At 49.5% G+C, this 27,709-nt stretch overlaps 1 protein-coding gene across 4 annotated transcripts in view; it reads left to right on the forward strand.

Moving 5' to 3' along the window:
* Window positions 1–4,719: 4,719 nt before the first annotated feature.
* The window catches only part of AGAP1 (ArfGAP with GTPase domain, ankyrin repeat and PH domain 1), a 414,013-nt gene continuing 391,023 nt past the window's right edge, over window positions 4,720–27,709 (forward strand). For all 4 annotated transcript variants that reach the window (XM_080932933.1, XM_080932934.1, XM_080932935.1 and 1 more), the window contains exon 1: window positions 4,720–5,162. In XM_080932933.1, the coding sequence (XP_080789059.1) occupies window positions 5,000–5,162 (163 nt within the window). In that variant the 5' untranslated portion in view covers window positions 4,720–4,999. The remainder of the gene's footprint in view (window positions 5,163–27,709) is intronic.

Raw genomic sequence — 27,709 nt, forward strand, 5'->3', positions numbered from 1 at the left:
AAATGAGATCAGATTATTGGGGCATCTAAAGCAATCCTAGCCTCTGACCAGCGCTTACTATCTCTGAGTTTTCTGTGTCAGGAATTCACAGGAGGCCCAGAAGGGATGACTTGTCCCATTGGCATGTGGGTATCCATTGAAAGACTTGAAGCTGGGCAGGCAGAACCAACCAGAGAGGCTCATATTTACAGAAACTCTCTCTAGGTCGTCTGGACCCCTTCACATCATGGTGGCCAAGGGGAGGCTGGAGAAAGAATAAGAAAGCAGATGCAGTAGAGTAAGATTGAGAGAAGAGACTGTCAGGCTCTGGAACACTAACGTTTCCAAGCCTACACATCTCACATCAAAGCTTTTACTGCGTACTCTGGTGGCAGGTGTTCTATGCAGAGAAAACATGACCTCTGGCTCTTGTCATAAGCACAAAGTGAAACAGTTATGGGTTCAAATCCTGCCCCAGCCATTTGTCAGAGTAGGCTTCAGGATGACAGTCGCCTGCTACTTCTACTGAATGTTGTCCTTGTGATCTGTCTTTTCTAGAGTCTTTTCTTCTTCGTGGGACAGAGCCTAAACTACATCAGCTGATCCAGAAGGGAGACTGAGCAAATCAAGTGCTCAGAATGGTGTTGCTGAGAACTGTGGATGTCAGCTCTGTGGCATCTGGTACCAACAACACAGTCTTGGGTCAAGTACCGAACAGGAACATAGAGTGGTCTGCTGTTCCCTGTGAAGTCATTTTCTCAGACAGTAGCAAAATTCTTAGCAGAAACTATCTACTGTGTTTTCTGGATGCTCCTTCCTCCTGCCTCTCCTTTTGTGACCTCTCCCCCAGGGCCACCAGGAACTTTTGTTAGACATTTCCCATTACCAGGCATCAAGACCTATGGCCTGTGCTTAGTGCCAGGCTCACATGACTGCCACACACAGTCAAACGGGAGTCTCAGCAGTCTTCAGCTGAGCGTGGAAAAGAGTTGAACAAAACCAGGTCAAGTGCAGAGAAGCGGATGTAGCACAGTAAAGTCCCCAGACACAAGACGCTGCCTGCATTTCTCAGACGCTCCTCACAGTGTAGGAGGAAGGGTTATAGAGCTGTGTTCACGGGGACATTTTGATGTTGAAAGCATGGCTATAAGTTGTTCATATAGATGGCACAATTCACATTGGTCAAGCTTTGGACAACAAGGGTATGTTAACTGCATGGGGTCTAGACTCACTCAGGGGACAAACCTATGGGCATATTCCTGAGGGAGTATCTAGATGGGGACAAGGTAGGAAGGTCCTCCCCACACATGTAGATAGCACCATTCAATGGGATTGGGGCCCAGACTGAACAGAAAGGAGAAATCCAGCTAGGATACCAGTCCATTTTCCTTTTTCCAGTGGACTCCATGGGACCAGCTGGCTCAAACTTCTGCTGCCTTGGCTCCCTTGCTATGATGAACCATATGCTTGGACTGTAACCCAAACAATCCTGTTTTTTCTTGATTTTCATGCTTTCTTCCTTGTTTGTTTGTTTGTTTTAAGAAAATTTTATTTTCTTAAAAAAAAAAAAACCCAAAAAACAAAACACTGTTGGGCTGGGGAGATAGATGGCTCAGTGGTTAAGAGCACTGACTGCTCCTTCAAAGGTCCTGAGTTCAATTCCCTGCAACCACATGGTGGCTCACAACCATCTGTAATAGGATCCGATGCCTTCAAACAAACAAACAAACAAAAAACAAACAAACAAACAAAACCCACTGTCACTGTTTTCAGACACACCAGAAGACCCCAGTACAGATGATTATGAGCCACCATGCGGCTGCTGGGAATTGAACCAAGGACCTCTGGAAAAGCAGCCAATGCTCTTAACTACTAAGCTGTCTCTCCAGCCCCCTTCGTTACTTTTGTAAGTTCCAGATTTTTTCAAGTCGTTGTTTTAAAATTGTGTCAGATGCCCTGGAGCTAGAGTTACAGAGAGCTGTGGATTGTCCAGCATGGGTGCTAGGAACTGAACTTCTGTCATGTGCAAAAGCAGTATGTATTCCTCACTGCCCAACCATCTCTCCAGCACCAACTTTGGAAACTTCTGGTGACCACTCTGAGAGTCATCACATCTCACGAGACTGAAAGCACCTCTCATCAATCGACTTCCACTCACACCTTTAAATGTCTGAAGGACTTTTGCGTGAGAAACAATCACAGTGTTTGGCTGTATTTACTGGAGAGGAGTCAGCAGTAAGAGCCGAATGAATCCTTCCGGGTTAGTATTGATATGAGAGCTTTATCTAGCACCTACTACATGCTGGACATGTTGACTGGACCCTGACAACAGCCGCTACAGAATGCCCAAGAGACATTTGATGCCTGTCTTCATGACCAATGAAGTTTAATGGGGAAACCATTCCTTGGACACCTGCTCTCTATTGGACAATGTGCCAGGGACTGAGGCTGGGATGGTGGGTAGAACAGATAGAATGTAGCCTTCGGGGACCTTACATCCAAGTTAAGCAAGTCATGAGTAGTGAGTTAGATGGGATATGTGGTAAGGAAAATCGAGCAAGTGTACTGGTACCCATTACTGCTGCAAAACAAGAGCCCAAGTCGATGATCCCATGGCTCCAAAGGTCAGAAGTCAAAATCATGTTGACAGAGCTCTGGCCCTTCTAGAACTTATAAGGCTGTTCCAGGGGCCCAATGATACATCCTTGGAAACTAGCATTCTTATTTCCCACAAGGAGGTGAGACGCTAGTATTGGTGAAATGGAATGCCACATTCCACAGGGTATCAGGGAAGGTCTCCTGTGAGGGTGGTCTTAGACTGAATACATGCAGGAAGGTGATGGAGCAGGTGAAGGTTATGAGGGGGAGATGCTCCTGTCACCAGGCGTTCTCAGAGGACAGCAAGGAGGTCAGTGTGCCTGGAGAGGATAGCATGGGTGGAAGCAGAGGTGGTCTAGTGAGAGGGGTACACTCATGGCTGAACTGTGTCCCTCGGACACCTATGAACTCTAAACTCCATGGACATATAAGAGGGGGAGGGCTTTGAGCAGAGGAGAGCCATGGCTTAGGTTTAGAGGCTCACTAGAACAACTTTCTTCAGACTGGTTAGTGAGGAAACAGGAAGAAGGCAGGATGTGAAGAGGAGGGGACATGTGGATAGGTTTGGGACAGAAAATTTAGTGTCATCAACCTCTATATGATATTCAAAGTCATAAGAGAGGCAAATAAAACAGGTGTAAGGACAAGTCCCAGGGTCATCCATATTTAAAGCTTTGGGAAATACAAAGGAACCCCTAAAGAGAATTAGATGTGAAGTAGGGGAGGCCTACTTCACAATGAGTTAGGGTTTCAAGGTGGGTAGGGGCGACTTGCTTACAGTAGAATGAGCCCACATGCCAGCATGTCTGTTAGCGTCACTCTAAGGGCAATGTCAGAAGCAAGGCACAGAACAAGCTTGGGCTTCTGCTGTTAGGGACAGGGAAGACTGAACACCTGCCTGAGAAATACTGGAACCCGGAAGAGTTTCAAGAGCCAAGAGCTCGGCTGCCCGGGTCCCTGGGCTGCCCATTAGCTTGCATTTGAACCAGGTAGGGCACAGGACATTTAAATCTGGAATGTGGGGCTGTTTATGAAACACCCCTGCATGGCGAGACAGTCTCTGCCATAGTGCGCGTAAACCCAGGACCTTTAGGGCCTTGGACTCGCCCTGGATCCTTGGAAATGTACAACAATCTAATTCAATGGAGTCGTTGGGATGAGCTCTCAGTTACGGTGCGGTACAGCTTCATGGGCTCCTGGTCTGAGCAAAAGTGGGGTTAGTGTCGAGCGCTCAGAGGGCTGTGGCATGGAGGATACAACTCAGTTGTGCAACATTTTCGTGGAAAAGTCTACAAGTCCCCGTGGAATCCCGTCCCACCTAGCATCCCAGCCTCAAGTTCAGTTTATTGATCTGGCTTTGGACCACCGGGTATCCCACGAGAAGAGAAGTAACTCTCCTGCTGTGTTCAGAAAAAGAGGCAGAAAGTTGCGAGACGGGGGAGGGGACCCCGCGCGTCGCAGAGCTTCCTTAAGCACTCTGCTGGGAAACAAACAAAAGCGCGGGCGGGCGGGCTCACGCGCCACCTTCCCGGTACCGAGGCGCGGGGGCGGGCATGGGGCAGTGGGAACAACTGAGAGGACTCAGGGCTCTCAGCTCGCAGATTCGCCGGCCGTAGCGGCGTCCGGGCGTCCTGCGGGGCCCGCCCAGTGCGCAGCGACGCGAGCACAGAGCGCACCCCACGCGCGCGGGCCGGCTGGCGCGGTGGACTACAAGTCCCAGCAAGCCCAGAGGCAGCGCGGGGCGGGGTCTGGCGCAATTCCCCGGGATCCGGCGCGCTGGGAAGCGCCGCGGAGGACGCAGCGGCGGCCGGAGGGCGGCGAGCGCAGGCGGGGGCGGGGCCGACGTGGGCCAGAGCCCTGCGTGCCAGGGAGGGGGCTGGCCGGGCAGCGGCGGGCGGCGCTCGGAGCGGTCTCCGCGGCTGGCAAGGCGCCCACAGCTCGGTCCCGGCTCGGCGGACGGCGCGGGGCAGCCGAGGGCCCCAGCGCGCGCGGTAGCGCGGCACTCACAAGCGCGCGGACCCAGCCGCAGCCGTGCGCCCCGGAGCAGAGCGGCCACTGCCCGGGGGCCTCGGCCCCGGCGCTCGCAGCGCCGCTCTGCTTGCGCTTTAATGGCTGCTCGGCCGGCCGGCGCGTAGGGGTGCAGGCGGCTGTGGCGCGGGAAGGCGCCCGAGCGAGCCTCCTCCGCGGCCGGCCGCGCTCCATGGCGCCGCGGTCTCCCCGGACGGCCAGCTGACCCGGGACGCCGGTCCCTGCCATGAACTGAGTCCCTCTACTGCTTCATCCTCGGCTTTCTTTTTTTGCGCCTCCTCGGCTCCGTGCTCTCCGGGGGCTGCGGCGCCCCGGGTCTCGGTAGCCCGCGGGGCTCCGGGGCGCGGGGCGGCGGCGACGGGGGGCGCGCGGCTTTGGACGCCGCGCCTGCACCATGAACTACCAGCAGCAGCTGGCCAACTCGGCTGCCATCCGGGCCGAGATCCAGCGCTTCGAGTCGGTCCACCCCAACATCTACTCCATCTACGAGCTGCTGGAGCGCGTGGAGGAGCCGGTGCTGCAGAACCAGATCCGGGAGCACGTCATCGCCATCGAAGGTGAGGGCCAGGCCGCCCGGGGCTTCTGGAAAGCGCGGGGGAGCGGGCGCCCTGGCGCGGCGGGGTGTGTGCGCGCGTGTGTGCTTGTGTGTGTACACACGCGGCTGCCCGGCGGAGAGAGCACTGCGGTGCCTCTTGTCCCGCAAGGCCGGCCAGTCTGCCAGGGAAGATGGATTGTCAGCGTTCATTTGATAATGGACAATGGAGTCTCTCCTGAGAGAAAGTGGCACGGTGCCGCTGCGTCCTGGGCCACCCGCATGTCCCGTCCCAGCCCAGCAGACGCCTGGGGGCAGCTGCTTGGGATGGCGCCACTCGATCCGTGACAGGTTATCAGGCCCGGCCTGAGCGTCTTCCATGGACGTTGAAGATGTGTTTTGAGAAGCGCTGCTGTTGGGGGTGCTGTTCTGGCCAGCTTATTCAGTTGCTTCATGGCTGTCTTTTTTTCCCAGTTCGCGGATACAGGGGAGGCATTTGGATTTGGCGCATGTAGGAAGCCAATCGGACCCAGGCAGTATCGTATCCCAGTGCTGCTAATCTGCTGGCCTCGTACAAACGCTGGGCGTTTTGTGCTAAAGTCCAGAGTCAAATTATAACCTTTCTAGGGAGGCAGGACACCTTGATACTCTCTTTTTGAAGGGGGCACTTTAATACACCTGCCACTTGGGAGCCACCCAAGAGGAGGAAAAGTGGATGATCCTGCTGCCTTTAAGCCTGTGTTTGCAACAGAACGCTGTTCTAACCCCCCAGTGTCAGGCAGGGCGGTATACCTGCAGGGGAGGATGGAGCTGGCTGCTTTGCCCTGGCTTGTGTTCTCTACCAATAGCTCACGTTTCTCCCTACTAGGTGCCTGAACTGTTTCCTTGGGTTGTTTCTCTCGGCTGCCATCATTTACCTGGGGGAGCCTGTGGCATTTCAGTGGGTAATGTGTCATAGTTCAGCCAGTGGATTAGCAGCCTGTCTTCTTGAGTTGCTGTTGGCCAGTGACAGTAAAAGGCCTGCAGGTGGCTTGTCCTAGTATAATACTGCGCCTGCCAAAGGCTGGTGAGTCCTCTGTTGAGGACCATGGAAACCTTCCCAGTCCAGCAGGAGTGTGTTCAAAAACAGGTGCAGGTACTGCCCTGGGCTCCTCCCCCTGTTGTGAGAAGGCCTCTGCCCCCAGGAAAGCTTGGCTCCTGTGCGTTCTGAACTTGTAACCCTGAAGTGTTTAGGTTTAAAACTTGGCTGCTTGGGTGGAGATGGTGGAGGTTCTGTTGCTGATCCTCTTGGCATTTGGCAGCCTTATGTACTTGAACCAGGTCCCAGGCAGGCTTGAAGACCGACTAACTATCCACAGGATACATTGTCATTCTAGAGGAGGATCCAAGCAAGCTCCATCCTTAGGAGAGACTGGCTCTCAGTGCACCTGGGCTGCTTGTGGTGGCTTCAGATGCTTCCAGACCCATTAAGAGCCACAGCTTCTGTGTGGCACGGAGTCTTGTGGTGTTGTGGAGGGCCCTGTCTCCCCTAAGTTCCCCAAGTGATGGTGAGGAGATAGAGCTGATGGGTTCCTCTGTGAGCAATGTGTTGGTCCCTGTCAGAAGTGCTGAAAGGTTCTCTCAGATGGTGTGTCTCTCAGATGGCTGCTGAGCTCTCTGGCTGCATATGCAGAAGTCTGATGAAACCCTTTGAAAGCGGGTGCCAGGAATGGAATGCACCTGACTGGAGCTCCTTGCTCTGGAGGAGAGAAAGACCTCCAGCGGAGTGTGACTCATTTCCCATTCTTAAAGCTACACTCTAGGGTCTTGTTAGCAAGAGGATGTTCTTTCTTTAATTGTTCGTCCACAATGATCTCTTCTTGATCGCCTGATACTCACTTTAATGAGTCCAAGTCCCCTTTTGGTTGGAACCTTTGTCATTCTCTGTGAAACGTGAGCTAATGGATGGCTCATGCTGGAGACTCTGATAATGCTATTATTTTGGTTAGGATTAGGAATGCCTATATTGTGCCAGGTCTGTAGTAAATTCAGTGAGCCCGGAGAAGCGGTCGATTCTGCCTTTATACTTTGTGCCCTTTTCTACAATGGTACACTGCACATTTGTGGAGAACTTGAGGACAGATGTTTTGGTATTCACAACGGCCCCATCTTATAGAGGAGAAGATGGAGGTATGGGAGGGGTGATGATCTCTGAATTAAGGGATCATTCGAGCCCTCAGTCTCTGCCTTCCCAAAGCATCACTGTTATGCCCCTTGTAATTAATCCTAATTTGTGTGTTATAACGGAATGGCTTTCCGTATTCGTTTTAAGATATGAGCAGGTCTTATATCTGCTGCTTTAATGTTTGGTGGGATGAGAGGGTTGCTGAGTTGTGGTATCGTGATAGTCTCGGGTGAGAGGAGAACAAACGTTTTTTTATTGAGAATCTCATGCGTGTGTGCGTGTGTGTGTGTGTGTGTGTGTGTGTGTGTGTGTGTGTTTGCGTGTTTTGACTGTCTCTACCTCCCATTTCCCCTCCCAACGCAGGGGGTACGTTTAGTGCTGCTGTGTGTATGTATGTGCATGGGCGTTCGATCCACTGAGCATCCATTGCTCTTTTAGGGGCCACATCCTTGAAGAAAACTGACTCTTCCTCCCTGAAGCAGTCATTTAAGTGTCAGGAGGTCCTCAGCTAGGGCTGAGCCCTTCCATCTGTGCTGGGATTGTGGCAGCCCTGGTCCTGCGAACACTGTCACTGCTGGCATTTGTTCATGTGCACAGAGCTGTCTTGTCCAGCAAGTCCTGTTTCAGTGTAGGCCCCCACTATCATCTCTCTGACCACTCCTCTGCTGTGATCCCTGAGCCTCGGGGAGAGGCAGTAAGCGGTATACAGGTGTCCCATTTAGAGCTGGGCACTCCCCAGTTTCTTATGCTCTGCATATTGACCAGTTGTGGGTGTCTGTTAATCTCTCCTGCAGAAAGAAGCTTCTCTGATGAGGGTTGAGAGGTGTGCCAATCTAAGAGTATAAAGATTAATTTAGGGGGCATTTTATTTATGTCCATGTAGTAGAATAATAGTATTAGGTTCTCCCCTAGGGCCTATAACCTAACAGGACATGAGTTTTTGGCCTAGTTAGCAATACCAGACATAGAGTGCGTCTTGTAGAACAGGATTTAAATCCAACCAGAAAGTGGTTGGTTACTCCTATGACATTTGTGCCATTAATGTATATATTACCATATGCCATTGGGTATATCTTGCCAGGCTAGCCATTGTTATAGTTTGTGGAGTTCACAGCTGGGTAAAACTGTCAAGTACTTTTAATTCTTGGTAGCATAAATGGAACCTTCTAGCACTATGAATGCTAGCCAGTGGAGAATGAAACCCTGAACAATACCAGCTTGATTTCATGACTTACATATGTGGTATCTTCAGCCCTAGGGCCTTACTGTCGGATTCTAGATGTTAACTAAGAACAATAGTAGTCGACTGTAAGGAGTGTCTTATTTTAGGAGTCTGTGGTATTCCACTAACCAGTAACTCTCGGGGAGCTGGAGAGAAGGGTCAGTGGTTAAGAGCATTGCTGCTCTTCCATAGGATCTAAGTTCAGTTCCCAGCATCCATGTCTGGTGGATGTCTGTAACTCCAGCTCCAAGAGGATCGTATACCCTCTTTGGCCCGACCAAAATGTGGATGCCTCCAGACACAGGTACATGCAGACACAAGGTACAACACACACATAAACCAAATTTGGACAGTTGTATCTTACTGATGCTGAACCAGAAAGGCATTGGCTGGGTATAAGGTGACACAAGCTTGGAGACCATGATGAGAGAGCATGTGCAGGACCCCCACAGTAACTGTCGGAGACAGATCCAAGTGTCTCCTTGTGATGTGACTAGGAATGAGCATGAGAAATTACAAAACATGAATCTTTCAGGAAAGGGTATGCATATCATTGGAAATATTTTAAAAGATTCACTTGCCTCACAAAAACAAACCTGTCATTTCCAAAGCTATCTAGTTAGACTTTCTCCCCTCTGTGGCTCCCTTATCAAGGCCTTTGTATTGTCATAACAGGAACTGTTTTTCAGCCTTAGGGGGACTTTTGAAGAAACAGTGTCTGTGTTGATATTGCATACCAGCAATAATGTCTTTAAAACCTCACTGCTTTCTGGCATCTATGTGATTGTTTGCTCTTGGGGCGAGGAACAACCTTGGGAAAGAGGAAGATGTTTAGCTTGCTGCTCCTGTCTCAGTGAGTCGATTTTGACCTCCTTGGAAAATACAGACAAAATGGCAGTGAGAGCTGCACTGGGAAGCTGAGATGACGGAAGGACAGCTGCATCTCCAAATGTATGTTGAGGATACTGTCTGTAGGCCTGGGGTACATGTGACTTTCATTCTCAACCCTGTTTAAAACACTACCTATAAAAAGCAAAACAAAGCTTTTTTTTAGTACTTTTTTTCTTACTCTGAGAGTCTTCTTGACTCTTGAATCTTTGCGATTTATGGAAACCTTAATGATTAGTTTCACATTGAGCCCAACAGATTTCTGGGGGTGTCCTTCAGGGGCATGATCTGCTGTGGGATGTAGCATATGCCATCCCCTGTCCAGAAGTGAGTCTGGGACTTGCCTCCTGTTTAAGCTTTCCCTCTGTCTAGTCAAAGACTCTGGGGTGGATGGGTGGAGGCATACCAGCCAACCACCTCTTCTTGTTAAGTAAAGCTTGTCACTCTTAAGGCTAAGGCCTCTGTTAGGTCGCACATTGTAATCCGGCTTGCCAGCAGCAGAGCCAGGATCCATGAGTGAGGTAGGGCTCACTCACTCATTCAGCCTAGCAGTGTGCTCCCAGGCTTACCAGGCACTGCTGGGAAATCCAGCCAAGTCTCTGAAGTTGAGACACCTCCCCACCTCCATCAGTGTTCATGTTGCTATCCTCACTAGGTGGCATGGTCCGTCCATGTTCTCTTAGATGTACATGCCTATGTGTGCATTTGACAGCTCTTTGGTAGCATCTGAGCCCCATTTGGAGAACCTTAACAAGAAGATAGCAGGGATTCGTCTCAGTCCCTGATGCACCTGTTGTTGAGCAACTGTATCTATTTGAGTGCAGGGTACTTAACCTGTGCTATGCCAGTTCTTCGTGTGGTAACCCCAAAACATAGCTACTATCCTGTTGTATGACAAATTTTTTTTTTCTGGGGAGACACAACATGAAGAAAGGGATCCCACGACAGACCAAAGTAAAGATACACGACCCAAGCCCAACTTGAACCAATGAGTCTTATGGAGTTCACTTACAGGAGAGTGGGTGAGGGGTCACTTATAGGAGCAGAAATGACACAGACAGCTGCCTCACCAAAGCCCACCCCAGTATGGGTGGCAGCTCACAAAAGCGGGCAGTTCCATTCTGAGTGACTCAGTTGGTTTAAACCTCTTCCAAGCAACTCCACTGGTTTGTTTCTTCCAGGCAGCTGGTCTGGTCAGAGTTTTTGCAGTGTTGTCTGAAAGGAACGCTTCAGCTTTCATTGCTTACTCTGGGAGGGAGGGAGGGGCCTAGTGAATCTGGTTGGTTTCAGGGACTTTTTAGAGCTATTTTGAGTTGTTCCCCTTCTGGTTTAAAAGTTTCCCTGCAGGATGGGATGTTTCAGTCTCAGAAGAAACTTTTTCACAGAACAGCTCTGCAGCCTGGGTGGTGCAGAGGTAGAGTTGGAGCCCCTGCTGTGTGTAGTTCCCGTAGCTGCCTGTCTTAGTCTTGACCCAGGGAGAGACAGGTCTGAGGATGCCCCAAGTAATGAAGACATCTTGTTCACTGTAGAGTTGTTTAATGCAGTAAACTTGGTAAGAGTTTGTTTAATCTGGCTGCTGCAGGTTTGTATGTTTAGGAAGAAAACTTTCTCCCTGCTGCCACGGGTGGGTCGCCTCTTCCTTGGCTTGTGTCTGCCATGCTGTTGGTCCTATTGCTACTGGTGTATTTACGGGTTTATTCAGAGGGGCAGTTTCACCACCTCCTTTGGAAACTGCTGTTGCTTTCCATTGAAATCTCATGCCCAACCAGCGCTTGAAGCTCTCACAATCTGGTGGCTTTTAGGTATGTCATGGATACTGATTCTTGTTAGAGACACCTTGAAACCTGCTGCAGGTCAGTGTTCCCGCAGCTGGCCTTGCCTCCCTGGAGTTAAGACCCTCCTGCTCCTGTGCCAGCTGCCCTCGGCTACCTTCCTGCTCCAGCCTGGAGAGCTGGGAGCTCCCAAGGGCAGATCTCAAGCCTTGTTCACATTTGAGTCCTTGGTGCTTTGGTGGGTCAGTATCTGCACTTGAAGAATGCTCTGCATTGGCCATTTCCTTTTGAACTTCCTTGGGGGTATTAACTGAGTATCCTCCTGCAGAAGTGAAATCTTGTCCAGAGCATAGAAGTTGGGGCCGGACAAGTTTCGGATGTAGGTGCTTAGCTTCATAGGACCAAGACATCATGATGTGTGTGTGTGTGTGTGTGTGTGTGAGAGAGAGAGAGAGAGAGAGAGAGAGAGAGAGAGAGAGAGAGAGAGAGAGAGAGAGAGAGAGAGAGATGTTTGTTGTAGGGGAAGAAGAAGTTTGATAGATTTTAAGGGCTTTTCCAAATCAGTGGTTGTAAAGCTGGTGGTTCTTTCTGCCAGGAGCCGGTTAAATTCAGACAATCAGACTGACCCAGAGGGATCAGTGAGTGACAGCCTGTGTCACTGATGTCATGGAGACTGTCACTCAGTGGTTCTCAAATTTAAGTGGGTAAGCAAATGACATTGAGGGCTTTTCAGAAACAGATGGCAACCTAGTCCCTGGTTCTGTAGGGCTGGGGTACACCTGGGCACCCATATTTCTAAGAAGGTCTGCAGTTCAGGGACCCCATTTTGAGTAGAAAAGAAGAAAGGACACTTTATCTGGCTGGACACTTGTTCTGGCCTGCAGTGATCACAGCCAGTGTTGGGGTCCCTACCAGTTGCGTAGGAAGTTGCTAATGTCAAAAACTTTGAACAGTGGCGAAGGATTGGAAGCCAGTTTGGTTGGCATCAAGTGCAAGTTCAGCTTGTCTCCTTGGTGGTCATAGAAGACTGAGGACAAATACCTTGAGTGTGGAGTACTGGAGGTCAGGGGGTCAGTAGTTCTCCTTAGCAGATGGTTCAGTACAAAGGGGACCCCCTGGTGCTGGATTTCCTCCTGGGTCACAGGCTTTGGTTCTGTAGACCTTATTCCCTGGGTTTTGGAGTACAGCCTTGTACATACTTAAATGGGGTTCATCAATCTTTGCTTTCTTATGGTAATTTGGTAGGTGATACATTTTGTGACCCCTCTTCCCTAGCATGGAAATCATCTGTAGGTGAGCTGTATGTTATCAGCAGCTCACAAGAGCCTCGGAGGAGGAGCCTGAAGGAAGTGACTCAGAGGGAAGAGAGGCAGGTCCTGCCGCTGGAAGGACACAACAAAACCTGAGGCCCTGTCACTACCTCCTCTGTTTATGTCCAAACCAGACTTTGCTGTTGCTGCAACCAGATCCCTTGCTTGGCAGCACTCCTTCCCCTGCAGGGCCTGCAGGGTTTTATTGTTTGCAGGTCTCACCCTGGCTGGCTAGAACGCCCTGGGCTTTTTTTTTTTTTTTTTTTTTGGTTTGTTTTTGTTTTGTTGTTGTTGTTTTGTTTTGTTTTTAAATAATAAAAATTTGAGATTATGCTTTTTTTTTCATTTCTTGCTTCTCTTTCCTCCCTCTATACCTCCCATGATACTGCTACCCAGCTCTCAATTTCATGACCTCTTTTTTTTTTTCTTTTATTCTTTATGTGTGTGTGTGTGTGTGTGTGTGTGTGTGTGTGTCTATGTCTATGTTTATTCCTAATACATAACTATAACCTGCTTAGCTCGTGTAATGTTTTATACACACACACACACACACCCCTGATTTTAGGGCTGGCCATTTGGTATTGAGTAACCCATTTTCTCTCACCCTCATCATTACTTAGTAGCCTATGGTTCTTTTTTTGGTTTGTTTTTTGTTTGTCTGGGGTTGAGGCCTTGTGAGCTTTCACTCCTACATTAGCACGTCTGCTGGTGTTAGACTTGTTCGTATCATGGTCAGGGAGCCATGTTGGTGAGCCTCCATGGGTGTTTATTTTCTGGTATCTCTAGGAGACACTGCTTCATAACAAATTTCTTCTTCCTCTGGTCCTTACAGTCTTTCTGCCCCCAGATCCCCTTCCACAGTGATCTCTGAAGGTTCAGGAATTGTCTTGTAGATCAATCATTCTCTCTGTATTTTGACATTGAGGTTTTCTGTAATGGCCCCTGTCTATTGCAAACAGAAGTTTTCTTGCTGAGGGTGGGCATTGCACTTTGCTATGGGTATGAGGATACATATTCAGAGTTGTGTAGGGATTATGCTGGTTTAAGAAAGTGGTAGTTGTAGGTTCATCTCCTTCACAAGCCTTGGATCATTGGGTAGGTTTCTGGTTTCAGGCATGATTTTCTTCTTGTTGAGTGTCCATTTGGAGAGCTGTTGGTTGTCTAGCTATGTGTGCTACTACCGTGAGGGTTACTGTGACACGTGTCTGTTTTGTCATAGCTGGGTAGGACTTTTGGTTGCTTCCCTTTATTGGAAGCTTACATGATACCTTCTGCTACCATAAGAACTAGTCCTAAAGGAGGAGACTTTCAGGTCAGACCTAGCTTGGGTTTGGTCCTGTGTCTGATTCATGAATGTAACCAAGGGCAACAGCTAAAGCCTGTATTGATTTGGGACTCTCTTGGACAGTCCTGAATAACTCAAAGAGGGGTTCTCAGGCCAGGTGTTGAAGTTTCTGTTAGATGGTCCATGACTTTGGAGGGAAGAGTTTTCAGCCCAGATGGGAAAATTTCACCGACACTATGTATGTTTATACACCAACTCATATCTATTACAAATCATTTCAGGTAGATAACAGTCTGATTCCTGATGACTCTTCAGACAGCCTTACTGCTGTTTTGCCCCCCTTTCCCCCTTCTGATATACCTTCCTCCCTCCCCAGTTAGAGCCTTTTCTTGTTCTCAGATCACTGCACCCACCATTCCCCTCTCTCCAGGTTTTGTAGAATGGTTCCAACACTCAGACAGATCTGTGTCCCCACTGTGCCCCCTTCCGTCTGCATCCCCAGCTTAAGAGACTGAGTCTGGTCCCCAGCTTAAGAGACTGAGTCTGGAAAAGCTGGATGAGCATAGTTATTTTTAAAGCCAGGTTTGGGTTCTGATCTGTGCTTAGCTGCATAATTCCTTCTTTTTGTTAAGTACCTTTCTCTTATGGAAGAAAATGCACTCTGCAGATGTTAATCTCTGATCTTCACAGCATCTGTTATTTCTGTTGTGGGGTTGGTGAAGAAAGGCTTTGTGTGATGCTGCAGGGAGTCCTGGCCTCTGACGTGGTGGGAGGGACTTTTGGTACCCCTTGTCTAGTGCTCTGGAACCTGGACCCAGCTGTGCCTTTCTTAAGATTGGAGATGCCCCACAGACAGGACTAGTATAGTCTGTTAGCTGTAATCTTGTTATGTCCCTGCACTGTCTGCTCACAGCTGACCAAGGGCAGAAGTCAGAGGGGCATCAGGATTGTGTGTAGGGCTAGGGTGTGTGTGGGGAGCAAATACCATGTGGGCTGAAGAGGTTGTTAATGGAGCCTTTGAATAACCAGCCAAATAGCTTGTTTGTGTGCAGGGTCAGGACATTTTCCATAGAGAGCAGACTAAATATAGGCTTGAGGGTGGGGACCAGGACCCAAGAGGGGGCTGTCATCTCCCTGGTATTGTTTCTTCCTCTGTAATCAGGACTCCACCAGCCCTGAACAGGTGGCCACCCTGCTTGCTCTGGAAGCAGATTGGGTTTTTGTTTAAGCAGGCTCATTTGCACATTTCACACTTCTCCCGCTGTTTGGTAGGGATTGTCTTTTTCAGGATACAGTGTTGGAGTGTTTGTTCAGTGTTTCTATACAAGCAACTGTCTCATCCTTAAAGCTGCTCATGGTGGCTGCCTGTCATTAGCATCATGGGTAGGAGCTTTTAAGGGTGGGAGACACTTTGCTTCTGGAAGAAGAATTTCAGATACTTACTGACTGTCCTCAACCGATGCTTCTTTCCTGTCATGTCGATATTCAACAGGCCCTAGCAAATGGGACTGTGCAGGGAAACGGCCTAGGGCAGACCTCTTGTCACAGTCTAAAAGGGGAAATGGTCATTCTGGGTTTAGTTTTAATGCAAGCATTTTAGCTTTACTTAACATGGGCGTACGAACTGAGGATGTTTGGGGAGAATCCATCCTTTGTTGTCTGTTGTCACAAGAGTCCCCTCACTCTCAGTACTGGGGACTTGTATTGGCACTTATTTGTCAATACAGGGGCAAAATACCTGACGAAAACAAACACGTTTATTGTGCCCTCAGTTGACAGGTGCAGCCCACGGTGGCAGGAGGAGCGTTGCCACCACGGCGGCAGGAGAGTGGGTCACTGTCACATCACACCACGGTCAGGAAGCAGAGAGAGATAGACGCCAGTGCTTGGTTCACTTTCTCCTTATTTAGTCTAGGATCCCATTGGAGTGATCTTCTCATCGTAGTTAACCCACTCCAGAAGCTCCTTAACAAAGTGCCCAGAGGTTCATCTAGTAGGTGATTTAGATCCTGTCAAGTTGACGGTCAGTATCAACTGGTCGTGTTGTTTTAAAGCTCAGCTGTGTGGCTTCTGGAAGCCTGCTTGCCCGCCTTGGACAGCAATCAGAGGTCCTGGGCTGCCATCTTCCAGTCACTAAGTCTGCTCTGAAAAGTCAGTGGCTGTTTCAGAATGGGGTGATTGCCAGACCCACAGACTCACTCACTTTTGGGCGCTTAACTTTTGACATATGACAAGGACACCCAAGTAACAGGAAGGAAGGTTTTACATGCTAATTAAAGTAGACCAGACATGGGTGGCAGGGACTCAGTTGCGCTGTGGGCTTCTCCATTGACAGGCATGGGGGCTCTCTTGGCTCTTACAACCAACTTGGCAGCGTATGTTCTCAGGTGAGCCATTTGCCCACTATCCCTGACTTAGGGATCACAGTGTCAGTTCTAGGATTGCTGGGTGACTTCTCTCTTTGGTTGACTAATGCACCGCTTTGTCTACTGTTTGTTTGTGTCCAGTCCTGCAGTGAGCGGCTCTGTCCTTTGAGTGGGACCAGAGTTTAGACTCTCTTGGGCTCGGCCTGGCCTGGGGTGGACCTTGAGCAGTTGGGGCATGTGGTTAAACTGGAGTCCCCTCACCCTCTTCACCCTACCCCGGGGAGAATGCAGCTTTCCTTGGTATTTGAAAGGCAACTGGCTGTGGAGCTTGGCCCCAGCTGTCTGTGGTCCTAATGACAACATATTAACACCATTCAGTTGCTGTTGTTTGTACAGTTAGAGCTAAGACACAAAGAGAGAAAGAAAAGCCAAGTGTTGCCAACTGGATTCTCAGGGGGTTGTTTTCTTTGTTCTTGCTGCTCTGTCCCAGGAGCGGCCCCTCCCCCTCTGTACAGCCCTTATTGCTCTGGGCCAACCAGGAAGGACACAGGACATGGATCCGGGCTGTGTGAATTTCTCCAGTGGCTTTGCAAAGACAAATATTTATTTTGAGGGCTGGTGGTGGGAGGGTCTTGCTTATCCTCACTTGGGATAGGAAGAGACCTCCAGTGGGGAGCAGAGGGGAGATTTTATCCAGTCTCTGCAGCAGGCAGAGCTGCACTCAGCTGGCAGGGCTGGCAGACCGGCATTGATCTTTCTGTGGGGTGGGGGTGGGGCAGAAGCTGGGAAGCAGGAGGACATGGGAGGCCTGTTCAAGCTACAGGACGGGAGCTGCATAGGATCACTGCAGGGTAGAGATGGTGGGGCTGTGGGCTATGCTCAGGCGGTAGGCAGTGGCAGAGGGTTGAGTGGTCAGTCTCAGGGTTTGGTAGGAGAGGTGGAGGACAGGCAGGGGTTTGGGGTGGGTGGGAAACAGACAACTCTGAAAGATGTAGTAGGAGGGCAGCCTAGTAGTGCCTGTGAGCATTGGGGTGAAGAAGGACCTGAGGAAGCTGAGGTTTTATTCTGGCAATATGGAAGCAGGGCTGTGCTCCATGCTTGATGGTTATGTGGGATTTGTAGATGTGTATCCTGCCTTGGAGGTCTGGAGAGGCAAGGACAGTACTGTAGCCTCTTGCTGCTTGTAGGTTATTATACAGGTGATTGAGGTATATACATCAGTCTCTTGTGGCCACTGTGGCCTACTTCCATGTGTTGTATGGGCCCAGGAATGCTTAAGCTGCCTGAGACGGTCCAGGCCACTTGGGTTGTAGGGGTCACTAAAGTCTCCTAAGTAAGCAGACTTTTGTGAAATGCACTTAGTATGTGCCCCATGGTGCTTGCTTGATGCATCTGTCAATAGCAGGTGTGTATATTTGGTCACACAGAGGCTTTAATCCATGGAGTTCCAGCCTCGAGGTACAGGGGTCTGGAGCTTGTTGCTGGCCTGCTGTGAATGAGCTGAAGGTGGGTACTGCAGGGGCTTCCAGAAGACTGGGCACCTCATGCCATTCTGGGTTGGAGGGTGATATAGGCTCTGAGCCCTCAGCTTCACTCTCTCACAGCTGCACTCATAACTGGTACCACTTTTCCAGAACCCGACATCCATTCTTGGTGCCTGGCAGTGACCAAGGATGTCACAATAGGATTTTTGGGTTACACGCGGCCTTGCTGGAGAAAGTCACGTTAGAGCCTAATAGCCGCAGTTTTGTGGGAAGCCAGGACGCTGTTCCACCTGTGGCCAGAGGCATCCACTTGCTTTTGGTGTTTAGGGGGTAGATAGAGTGCTTGGTTCCCCAGATTGATGCAGCGCTCCTGTGGGCACCTTTCTGCACCCCCTGTGTCTGTGGTGCAGAGAGTACATCCCACTCAGAGGGCTTGAGGTTTGTGTGAGCATGTGGTTTTTAACCAAGTGATTTGGTTGTTAACTCAGTGTACCCCAAGGGAGTCTTTTTCTTCAGCATTTTAAGACGAACCTGCAGCATGCAGGGGAGCTCAGAGGCTGCAGGGTGAGCTTTCTGCAGCCAGCTGGAGCCCCTCTCTCTCGGGGCAACCTAGCAGACACTGTTCTTGTCTGCAGCAAAGTTTACTAAGACAGGTGCAGCTGCGACTTGGAGTTCAAGGGGTCTGCTTATGTGGGTAGAGACAGTGGAGACAAGGTACCTGTTTAGTGGGGATTGGGTGAGATGGTGTCTCATTTTTCTGGGGACATGGATGTAACATATGCATGAGAGGACAGTTTATTTATTTTTTATTTATTTTTATTGTGTTAACCCTGATACAGTTCACAGAGGAGCCCAGAGGGAAGCCTGTAGCCTGACTTAAGTAACAGTCCACACAGATACAGTATGCACACTCAATGGCACACATTACCTCCCCCTGCCATATGTGTGTGTATGTGTGTGTGTGTCTGGAAGGGCCCCTCATTTTGACCTTGGTAGCTTGGGGTGTCCTGGGACTGCTTTTATAAGTGGTTGTTCTGGTGAAGAGCAGAGAGGTATCCTTGTAATCCCTTGACTGATTTCTAGAAGCAAACTGATAATGCCTTTAGGATCACAGTCCTGATGGCTCTGTCTGGTCTGCTGGGTACAGAACATACCGACGGACTGACCGACAGATCTGGCACAGACTTCTACTGCAGCACGTTCACAGAGGGCTCTTGGGGAACATGAGTATTCTCTGTGCCTCCATTTCTGTATCTAAGACCCAGGGGGTTGAACTTGAGTCTTTTTATTTTTGCATTTTATATTTTTGAGACAGAGTCTCATGTATCCCAGGCTGGCCTCAAACTCCCAGAAGAGTTGAGGATGATGTTAAACTCCCTGTACCTCTTCCATGCCAGTTTTACAGGCACAGGTCACCCACCATAGCCAGGACTGCTGTTGTTTGTTGTTATTCGAGGGGCCTCAGGCTGGCTTTGAACTTTCTATCTGTCTGACTGGATGGTGTTGAGATTACTTGTAGCCACCACACTTTACTCCAGCCTGGGTTTTAAGAGTTCTTCTGCCTCTGAGATGACAAATCTGTCACTCCTTTGTTCCTGAACTCAGGACTTCATTGACCTGTCGGTGGTTATAATTAAGAGAGGCTAGCCTGCTCTAGTACATCTCAGCAGATGTTACTCCTAGTTCCCCCTCCACAGCCAACATAGTCAGGGGAAGGAATGCCCAAAAAGGAAGAAAAACTCACTGTACATGGCATGTGGCTCATAGAGACTCATGTGTCTTGTGTGCTGGGACACCTGAGTGTGTGCACAGGGTCTGCTGAAGATTCCAGATTGTCATTAGTATCTACACTAGACCTGGTACATCAGGTGTGAAAGCCGTGGCAGGTGTGTACTGAGACAGAACGAGTCCTGGTGTGGTGGCTCATGTCAGAGTTTGCTCTGTGTCCGGTAACCAAATGTAGACTTTGGAAACAGCACCTGCCTTCAGGTTCTGTAGGAAGATGCCTTGCCAAGCTAATTGTGGCAAACTTTTCCATAAATGTGTCTAGAAGATCCTTTTTCCATGGTTACGGTTACCTTGGCTTTTGTTACATAACTCCCATTAGATTGAGACTCAATTGAGGGTTCCATTTTTTTTTTTAAATATGACCTAAGCCACAAGTTTATGCTATCCTTTATTTATACTGAACACAAAGCTAGGGGTTTTCATTAGGTGTTTGAGTTTACTTGAGAGGCTGCAGACTGTGATATCACGGAAATGTTCTTAGTCAGCTGCCTCCAGAGCAAGGCTGCCAGGACTCAGGGCCATAGGACACACTGTGTCCCTGACTCTAGATTCTGGTTCCTTGTTCTTAAGAGCATTGGGTAGATACAGTAGGGTAGGCAGGGGAGATGAGCAGATCATCCCTTTCTGCCAAATCTCATGGGAACTCTGCTCACAGGGATGGGGGGGTGGTGGTGTCCCTGTGTGTTAAGATCTCTGGTATTCTCCCCTGAGCTTGGAGGGGCCATGACTCCTTTTTTTTTTTTTTTTTTTTTTTTTTTTTAGGTTCATGTGCAGCAAGCAGTTTGAGTATGTAGAGCTCTGAAAGAGAAACAGGCTGCCCAGATCTGTCTTGCTATGCAGTCTGCTGCCCAGCGTGGGGTGCTCACTGTCCCCTGCACTCCCCAACACTCAGGTTTACATTCTCAGCAGTCCTTAGAAGAGAGGGTGTGAGCTTTCAGAGAGCAGGGCCAGGGAGAGGCCAGCTGCCAAGGTGGGCAGGGTTGGCTCCCAGGTCTGCCCCATCAGCAGGGGCTGGTTTGCCTTGTAAATGATCGCATCGCCTGCAGGCATCTCTGACAGCTGCTCCTACTTCTGGATTCCAGAAATTTCTGTCAAACACTTTATGTACTACTTCCTTTCTTCTCATTTCTTCCCTTTTTTCCCCCTACTGCCTGCTGAGAACTCTTTGTGGGGCCCCACGCTAAGCCTGGGTCATCCCATAATGGAAGAGGTGGAGCCCCCGTTTTCAGGTCAGGCTGTGACCCAGGCAGGATGGGAACCCAGGACCATCAACACCACCACAACAGTTATAAAATGTCTTAATGAAGCCGAAAGAGGCTGGCCTGAGAGCTTCCCTCAGCTCCACACGTTCTGATCTGTGAGCTGTGCTGCTCAGAGGTTACGCAGAAGCAGCAGCAGGGTTCCTTCTCAGGTTTGGAGCCGTGACTGAGGGTGTCAGTTGCACGCGGAGGAGGCACATCGCAAGCTGGCTGCTTGCGATGACATGTTCTGCAGGCTAGGAGGAGGGAGGATTTCCAAATGCTGGGACTTTGAAATGCACCTGGCTGGCAGCTCACACTGTTCAGACCATTAGCTTTCAAGCTCAAGTCCTGCACACACTGTGGCATTAATAATAAAGACAGGGAAGCCAGAGGTCATCCTTGGATGTCATTCCTCAGGAGCTGTCCACATGGTGTTTTGAGGTGGCCTCTCACTGGCCAGCAGTGAGGCCTGGGCGTGTGTCTGTCTCTGCCATTCCAGTGTTAGGTTTATAAGTGCATGCATACCTCCATGCCTGCCTCCTTTTAGTGGCTGCTGGGACTAGAACTCAGGCTCTCACGGTTGATTAGACCAACCGGAATCACTTTTTAATAGATGTAATCCAGACCTGCAATTACAGTGAAACTGATAGAAATCAGTGTCCTCATAATGAAAGCGGTGCGCCCAAGGTTGTAGAAGGGAGGTGACAGGTGGAAGTGGCTGTGTGGTGCCCCAGCCTGCTGCCTGGGTGGGAGGAGTAGATGAGGCCATGCTACCTCTTACACTTTCCTTGGTGTCTGAAAGTGGAACGTCCCGTTTGTAGTGTCCTTCCCTGGCTCCAAGCAGGACTTGTCTGGAAGGTGTGCAGGGCGCAGATGGTGACTGGCTTAGCTTTACACTGCTCTTTCTGCACGCAGCGGAGGTCTGTGACGTGGGTGGTTTGGTTCATGTCCTGCAGGCGTACGGTTTCATGGGCTTTGACCTGAAACCCGGTGGGCTGCAGAATATCCCATGGCCCCTCCATGTTTCTCACTCCTGTGCATCTTGCCCTTCCTCCTGATCGTCTGCTCTCCTAGGTTCACCTTCTGTGATCACGGATTATTTTGTAGAGCAGTGGGCTCAGGCAGCAGAGGCCCCTCTTTTACTCAACTTGCTTTGAAGATCATCCAACTTGTGTATTTGCTGCGTTATTTTATTTTTTACTGCAGAATAATATTCCACTGCCTGGATTTAGTCTTTCTCCCCACGCTTGGTGAAGGATATTGGTTGATTGTGTCTAGTTTGTATCGTTCACAGATAAAGTTATTATGAGCAGATATGTGTGAGTCTTTGGATAGGCAGGTGCTTCCATTGCTCTTGGGTAGATATCTAGGAACAGAGTGCCTGGGAGGTGTGGTGGGTATATGGTTAACTTTTAAGAAAAAACTGCCAAACCATTTTCCCCAAATTGGCTCTCACAGTCTCACCAGCTGTGAGTCCAAGTTCAGCAGGATGAGTACTTTCAGAAAGGATCCTGCTGTTCGTCGTGGCTCACAAGTATACTGCTGGCATGCGCTCCACAGCTGTGCGAGCAAGACCAAGGAGGGGAAAAGGTTGCCATAGAGGTTGCAAAGTACAGACAGGAGCCAGCATGCCTCTCCCTTCCCTGGTGGTTCAGTTTCCCTATATGTAAATCAAGGTGTTGACTAAGATCTCTTTCCATTTAGGGGTGCAGGGTGTGGTGGGTTTGTAAGCTGTGTTGTCCTCCGTGGATCCCTCTGGCAGCGTGTAGAGATTTGTTTGTTTGTTTGTTTGCTTTGACACAAAAAAAGGAGGGATATTACTGGCAACTTGTGGGTGGAGAACTGGGATATTGCTAAGTTATCTTAGAGCCCAGGACAGCCTAGAGTTAGTTTGAGGCTGGGAACCGTGGGCTCCCCTCTGTCTCTGGTTTGCAGTGCAACGTTCTGAGTTGGGAAGGTTGCACACCTGTTTCAGGTGAGATGGTGGCATTTTCTAGGAGGCATGCGTGCCTGTGTGTTGAGTGACCCTGCCCTTCTTCTGTTCAACCAAGGCTACCCGTGATCCCTGGTTTTTCAGCAAGGACTGCCTGCCCACCCCGGGCCCTGGGACAGAAGCCAGTGCAGCCTGACTTTTCTAGGAACCTGCCCCCCTCCCTCCAGTTCTGTGTGACGACATAGGTAGGCTTTTGAGGAAGTTCTTTGATGGTTGTTAACCTTTGCTTGGCCATATCACTAACTTGTTCTCTGGCTAGGAGCAAGCCCCTTGGATACTTCACAAGGAACTCTTTGACAGTTTGAGTCTAATCTTTCTCTGGTACTTACTGGGGAGAAGAAAAGCCACAAAGTTTCCCCAGTTGTGGGCTTTTTTCCATAGAGACCCCTGGAGGGGTTCAGTATGTTGGTGTCTGTCTCTCCCCGGACCCCTATATGCCTGTTTCTTTCTGTGTCTGTTCCTCTGAGTGGGTGTATTGTCTGCTTCTCTTTTTCTCTCTTCTCTTTTTCAGTGTGTGTGTCTGTCCCTTTCTGTCTCTCCATATGTCTGTCTGTGGTCGGTCTGTCTGTCAGTCTGTCTCTCTGTATCTGTTCTCTGTATGTTTTTTCCCTCTCTCTGTCTGTATTCTCTCTCTGTATCTGTTTTCTCTCTGTCTCTATATGTCTTTCTCTGTGTGTCTGTATCTGTTTCTCTTTCTCTGTTTTCTCAGTGTGTGTATGTCCATCCCATTCTGTCTCTCCATGTCAGTCTGTCTTTGTCTCTCTTTCTCTATCGATGTTTGTCTGCCTGCCTGGCCATCTGCTCCCATCCTCACCCCCTGCCTCCCACGTCTGTTTGGAGTGTATGGTTAGTCACTGACCATGACATGACCCTGTCTTTGAGCCCTTCTTGAGCCGACACTGCATCAGCAGTGCTGGGAAGCTGCCTTTGCATTGGAGAATGTAAGAGCCGTGCAGACGTGAGGATAGGACTCATACTTCCTGACCTGCTACACTGTCCCTGCCAGGGCATGCCTTGCTGCTTGCCACTGCCGAGCAGCTGCCAGACGGACTTCCTGGTTCTTCTGTTTCGAGAGTCACTGCTGCGTGGCTTCTTTGTCCCTTATTGGTGTGTAACCTTTGAACCAGTTGGAGAGCTCGTCTTTGCCTCCCTGTCTGGGTAATCGTGAAAATAGGTGACCGAGAGTTGTAGTTTTTCAGTAAGTGCCTGGGAGAAACACTCCTTCTCTGGCTCCTGATGCCTCCCTGTCCTTCCAGGAGTGGTACCTGGCCTGATGAAGGTTAGTCTTCAGGGAGTTTTGTGTCAGTTCCAGCAGCTTCTCCCTTACTTTTAGTTCACATGTGACTTCCTGGCCCTTTCTTGGTACTGGAATAATCTGGATGTGATGAAGTGTGAAAAATGAAGACTGGCCATTTCCTTCCTTCTATCCGTGTTCAGGAGGGCTACTCTGATTTTGGTGTATATGTATGCACACCACAGCCTCTGTTTCCCATGGGTTCACAAAGGGTGCAGCGACCCTGTGGCCTCCATTTCCCACGTGTTTTTATAGGGTGTAGCCACCCTGTTTATCAGCATCTTTGGATTTAGCCACCTGTTGGTTGAAAATATTCGTAAAGTTGCAGCTGTACTCAGATGTCGGATCCCACCCCATTCCCTGAACAGCACAGCACTGACTTTACATTTGTGATTGTGGGCAGCAGGAGCAACTCCTTGTACAGATAGGATTTTAACCCAGCGAGTTTCGGTCTTCTCTGAAGTACTGGAAACGGCCCTATGATATTGAGGGGCCAGTGTTCAGTTCTCAGTCCTGAAGGGGTCACGAGAGAGGTCAGGGTAGTGCCTGGGTATGCAGCTTCTTGTCAGCTCCCAGATAGAGTTCTGCTAGTTTAGATGATCTGGAGCCTTCCATTCAGTTGTCATGGTATGAGGAGTAGAAGAAGGGTCTGGGGACAGGGAGGATTCCTGCCATCTTCCTGCTTATGTGGTAGTGGACCCATGTGTCTGGATCCTTTGTCATGCCTTTTTAGTGGGAAGCCCAAAGGCCCAATGCCTGCTGCCATTCAGCTTTCTTGAGGCTGAGTTTAACTCTTCCCCAGTAGCATCAGTTTGTAGCTTTTGACATTTTCACTTTGACCCCTAAGGCTGGAGAGATGGCTCAGTAGTTAAGGGTCCTGGCTGCCCGTACCGGGGGCTGAAGTTTGGTCCTGAGCACTCATAGTTGCCTGACTGGAGCTCCTGGTAGTTCTGTCTTTGCCTTCATGGCTACCCATATGCCCATTCCCATATCCTCACACAGACATGCCTGCACATAGTAATGTGTCTCCAGGTGAATGTGCATGCAGGGGTGTCATGTCTCAGAGGCTGTCTATACTGTTGAGACAGGGTCTCTTACTGGCCTAGAACTCCCTAGTTAGGTTAGACTGGCTCTTAAACTCCAGGGATCCACTGTCTCCAGCCCTCTACCTTGGTTGGAATTGCAAATACATAGTATCACATGCAGTTTCCTCCTTAGGTTCTAGAGATCAAACTCAGGTCCTCATGCTTTTGAGGCAGGTACCTTACGGTTTGAGCTACCCTCCCTACCCGGCCTTTGATGTGCATGTTTCATAGCCTTGCATTAGTGTTGGTGGAAACAAATGTGGGTGACTCGCAAGCCCCACCTTTGTGTGCTCTTCCTCAGAGAATGTGTTTGACCAACAACGTAGTCCTTAAATAGATGTGAGAGCATAACGCCAGCTAGGCCTTGTTCTGCCCAAGCCTTTAAAAGGCCCACTAGGGCTTCCAGAATGAAATGGCATTCTTGGCCTTGCCCTGAAGGCTTTTGAGGATAAGTCATGAAGCAAATAAAGAAAAAAAAATGTAGTTACCCAACAGAACACCCAGGCCTTTGCAACAGGCCTGTCTGATCTTCAGCCTCATCTTGCCTACTGCCTATAGACTCAGGAGACAGAATGGGGAACCACCTGCAGTTCTTTTCTGGCTGGCTCCTGTCTGTCGTAGGCTTCAGGTTGGGCTCAGGGTCATCTGTGTTCTGACTTTTGGTGGCCTGTTTTATATCCTAGTAGTTAGTTGAGCTCACTGATTCTCTGAGTCATGTAGATGTCTCCTGATGGCTTAGCCAGGGTTGGGCCTGGGAAGTCATGTGACTGTGCACTTTGTTTTAAGGATGACTACACTCCATACGCCCCTAGCAAGGGGTCAAAGTTCTCAGGGACCATGGTCATGTGATACAGACAACATCTCACCCAGGACTTGGGCTTGCAGAGAGTGCCCTGTGGAGCCTGGTTGTTGTGGCACCCTTTGTGGCCCTGAGGGCTACTTGTACTTGTGTGGTGACAAGGACCAAAGGTTCTATGAGGAAGGAAGGCTGTGTACTCAGGTTGCTGAGGCTGCCATGACTCTCACTGAGGGATCCTTTCTTTGGGACCTGTCATCAGAATTTGTGGCATTAAGTAAAGACCTCAGGAAATCTCAGGTGGAGGAAGTGGCTCACCTGGTGGAGTGCTTGCTTAACGGGCACAAAACCACAAGTTAGATTCTCTTAAGTTGGAGGTGGTGGTGCACATTTGTGATCTGAGCACTTGGGAGACCAAAGCAGGAGGATTCAAGATTGGCCTTGGCTACATAACCATCTTGAGGCCATCATAAGCTGTATTATGAAGCCCTGTCTCAAAAAAAGAAAGAAAAGAAAAAAAAAAAGGTATCTTTTGTGTAAGATACTGTCTTAGTCACGGTTTCTATTCCTGCACAAAATATCATGACCAAGAAGCAAGTTGGGGAGGAAAGGCTTTATTCAGTTCACACTTCCATATCTCTGTTCATCACCAGAGGAAGTCAGGACTGAAACTCAAGCAGGTCAGGAAGCAGGAGTTGATGCAGAGGCCATGGAGGGATGTTACTTACTAGCTTGCTTCCCCTGGCTTGCTCAGCCTGCTTTCTTATAGAACCCAGGTCTACCAGCCCAGGGATGGCACCACCCACAATGGGCTGGGCCCTCCCCCCTTGATCACTAGTTGAGACAATGCCTTACAGCTGGATCTCATGGAGGCATTTCCTCAACTGAGGCTCCTCTCTCTGTGATAACTCCAGCTTGTGTCAAGTTGACACAAAACCAGCCAGTACAGATACACTGCTTTTAAGAGTATCGGGGCTTACTTACCTCCATTTGGAGACTAGCTGGGTCCATGACTAAAAATGTAAGAAACTAACTCTGAATACTGCTAGATGACTTAGGGTTTTACACTGGGGTAGAAAGATTTAGCTTCAACCAAAGAGCCATTGGGATGAACTGAAGTTGGGATCCAAGGGACAGGCTCAAACACCTTGGATCATCAGTGGACTATTTGAATTAACTGTTCCCCTGGATTCTGCCAGGCAGGGCAGGGCAGGGCAGGACAGGACAATTTGGCTTCATCAGGATGCCAACAGAGAGGAGAGAACAGGCTGGTCCTTAAGAGGAAATTCAAAAGTGCTCCAAAGGCTAGGGCAGCAGGTCTGTTCATGGTAGACTCTCCTGCCTCACACAGCTTTTCTGTCAGCTCAACACAAGCTTCTTTGCACATCCCCCAGGTCCAGGGTTACAGTGTGCTTCTGCTGGAGCCTGTGTTGTTTAGTACTACTTAGCGCATTTAGTGCAGGGAGAGTGGAATGCTGTATTTGTGACTTTTGACGCGGGTTTGTAAATTCGTCCTGTGCTTATAGTGCCTTGAGCTCTTTATAGACAAAGCTTGAGAAAGGACTGGGTATAAAGGGTGGTGCTGGTGTTGATGTCCTCATGGAAATGAGACACCCTCAAGGGAGGGCAAGTGGCTTTTGGGTCTGCTAGGACCAGTTGTAGGGACAGTGTGGCTTTCCTGGCTGGGTCGTTCTGTGGATCCTGGTGGGTGGTGGGCTGCTCCTAAGCTCAGGTGTGGACTCTTGCTTATGGGTCCCTCAGGCTGTGGTGCTGTTCAAGGGGGCCTTTGTATTCCCATGACTCTTCTTGGCCAGGCTCCCTTCCAGACATTTTGGTCACAGTCTGCTGTCTTCCCATCCGTCTGGCACTTGGCATCCTTCTCCC

The sequence above is a fragment of the Micromys minutus genome (genome assembly GCF_963924665.1).
Source record: "Micromys minutus genome assembly, chromosome: 19".
NCBI lineage: Eukaryota > Metazoa > Chordata > Mammalia > Rodentia > Muridae > Micromys > Micromys minutus.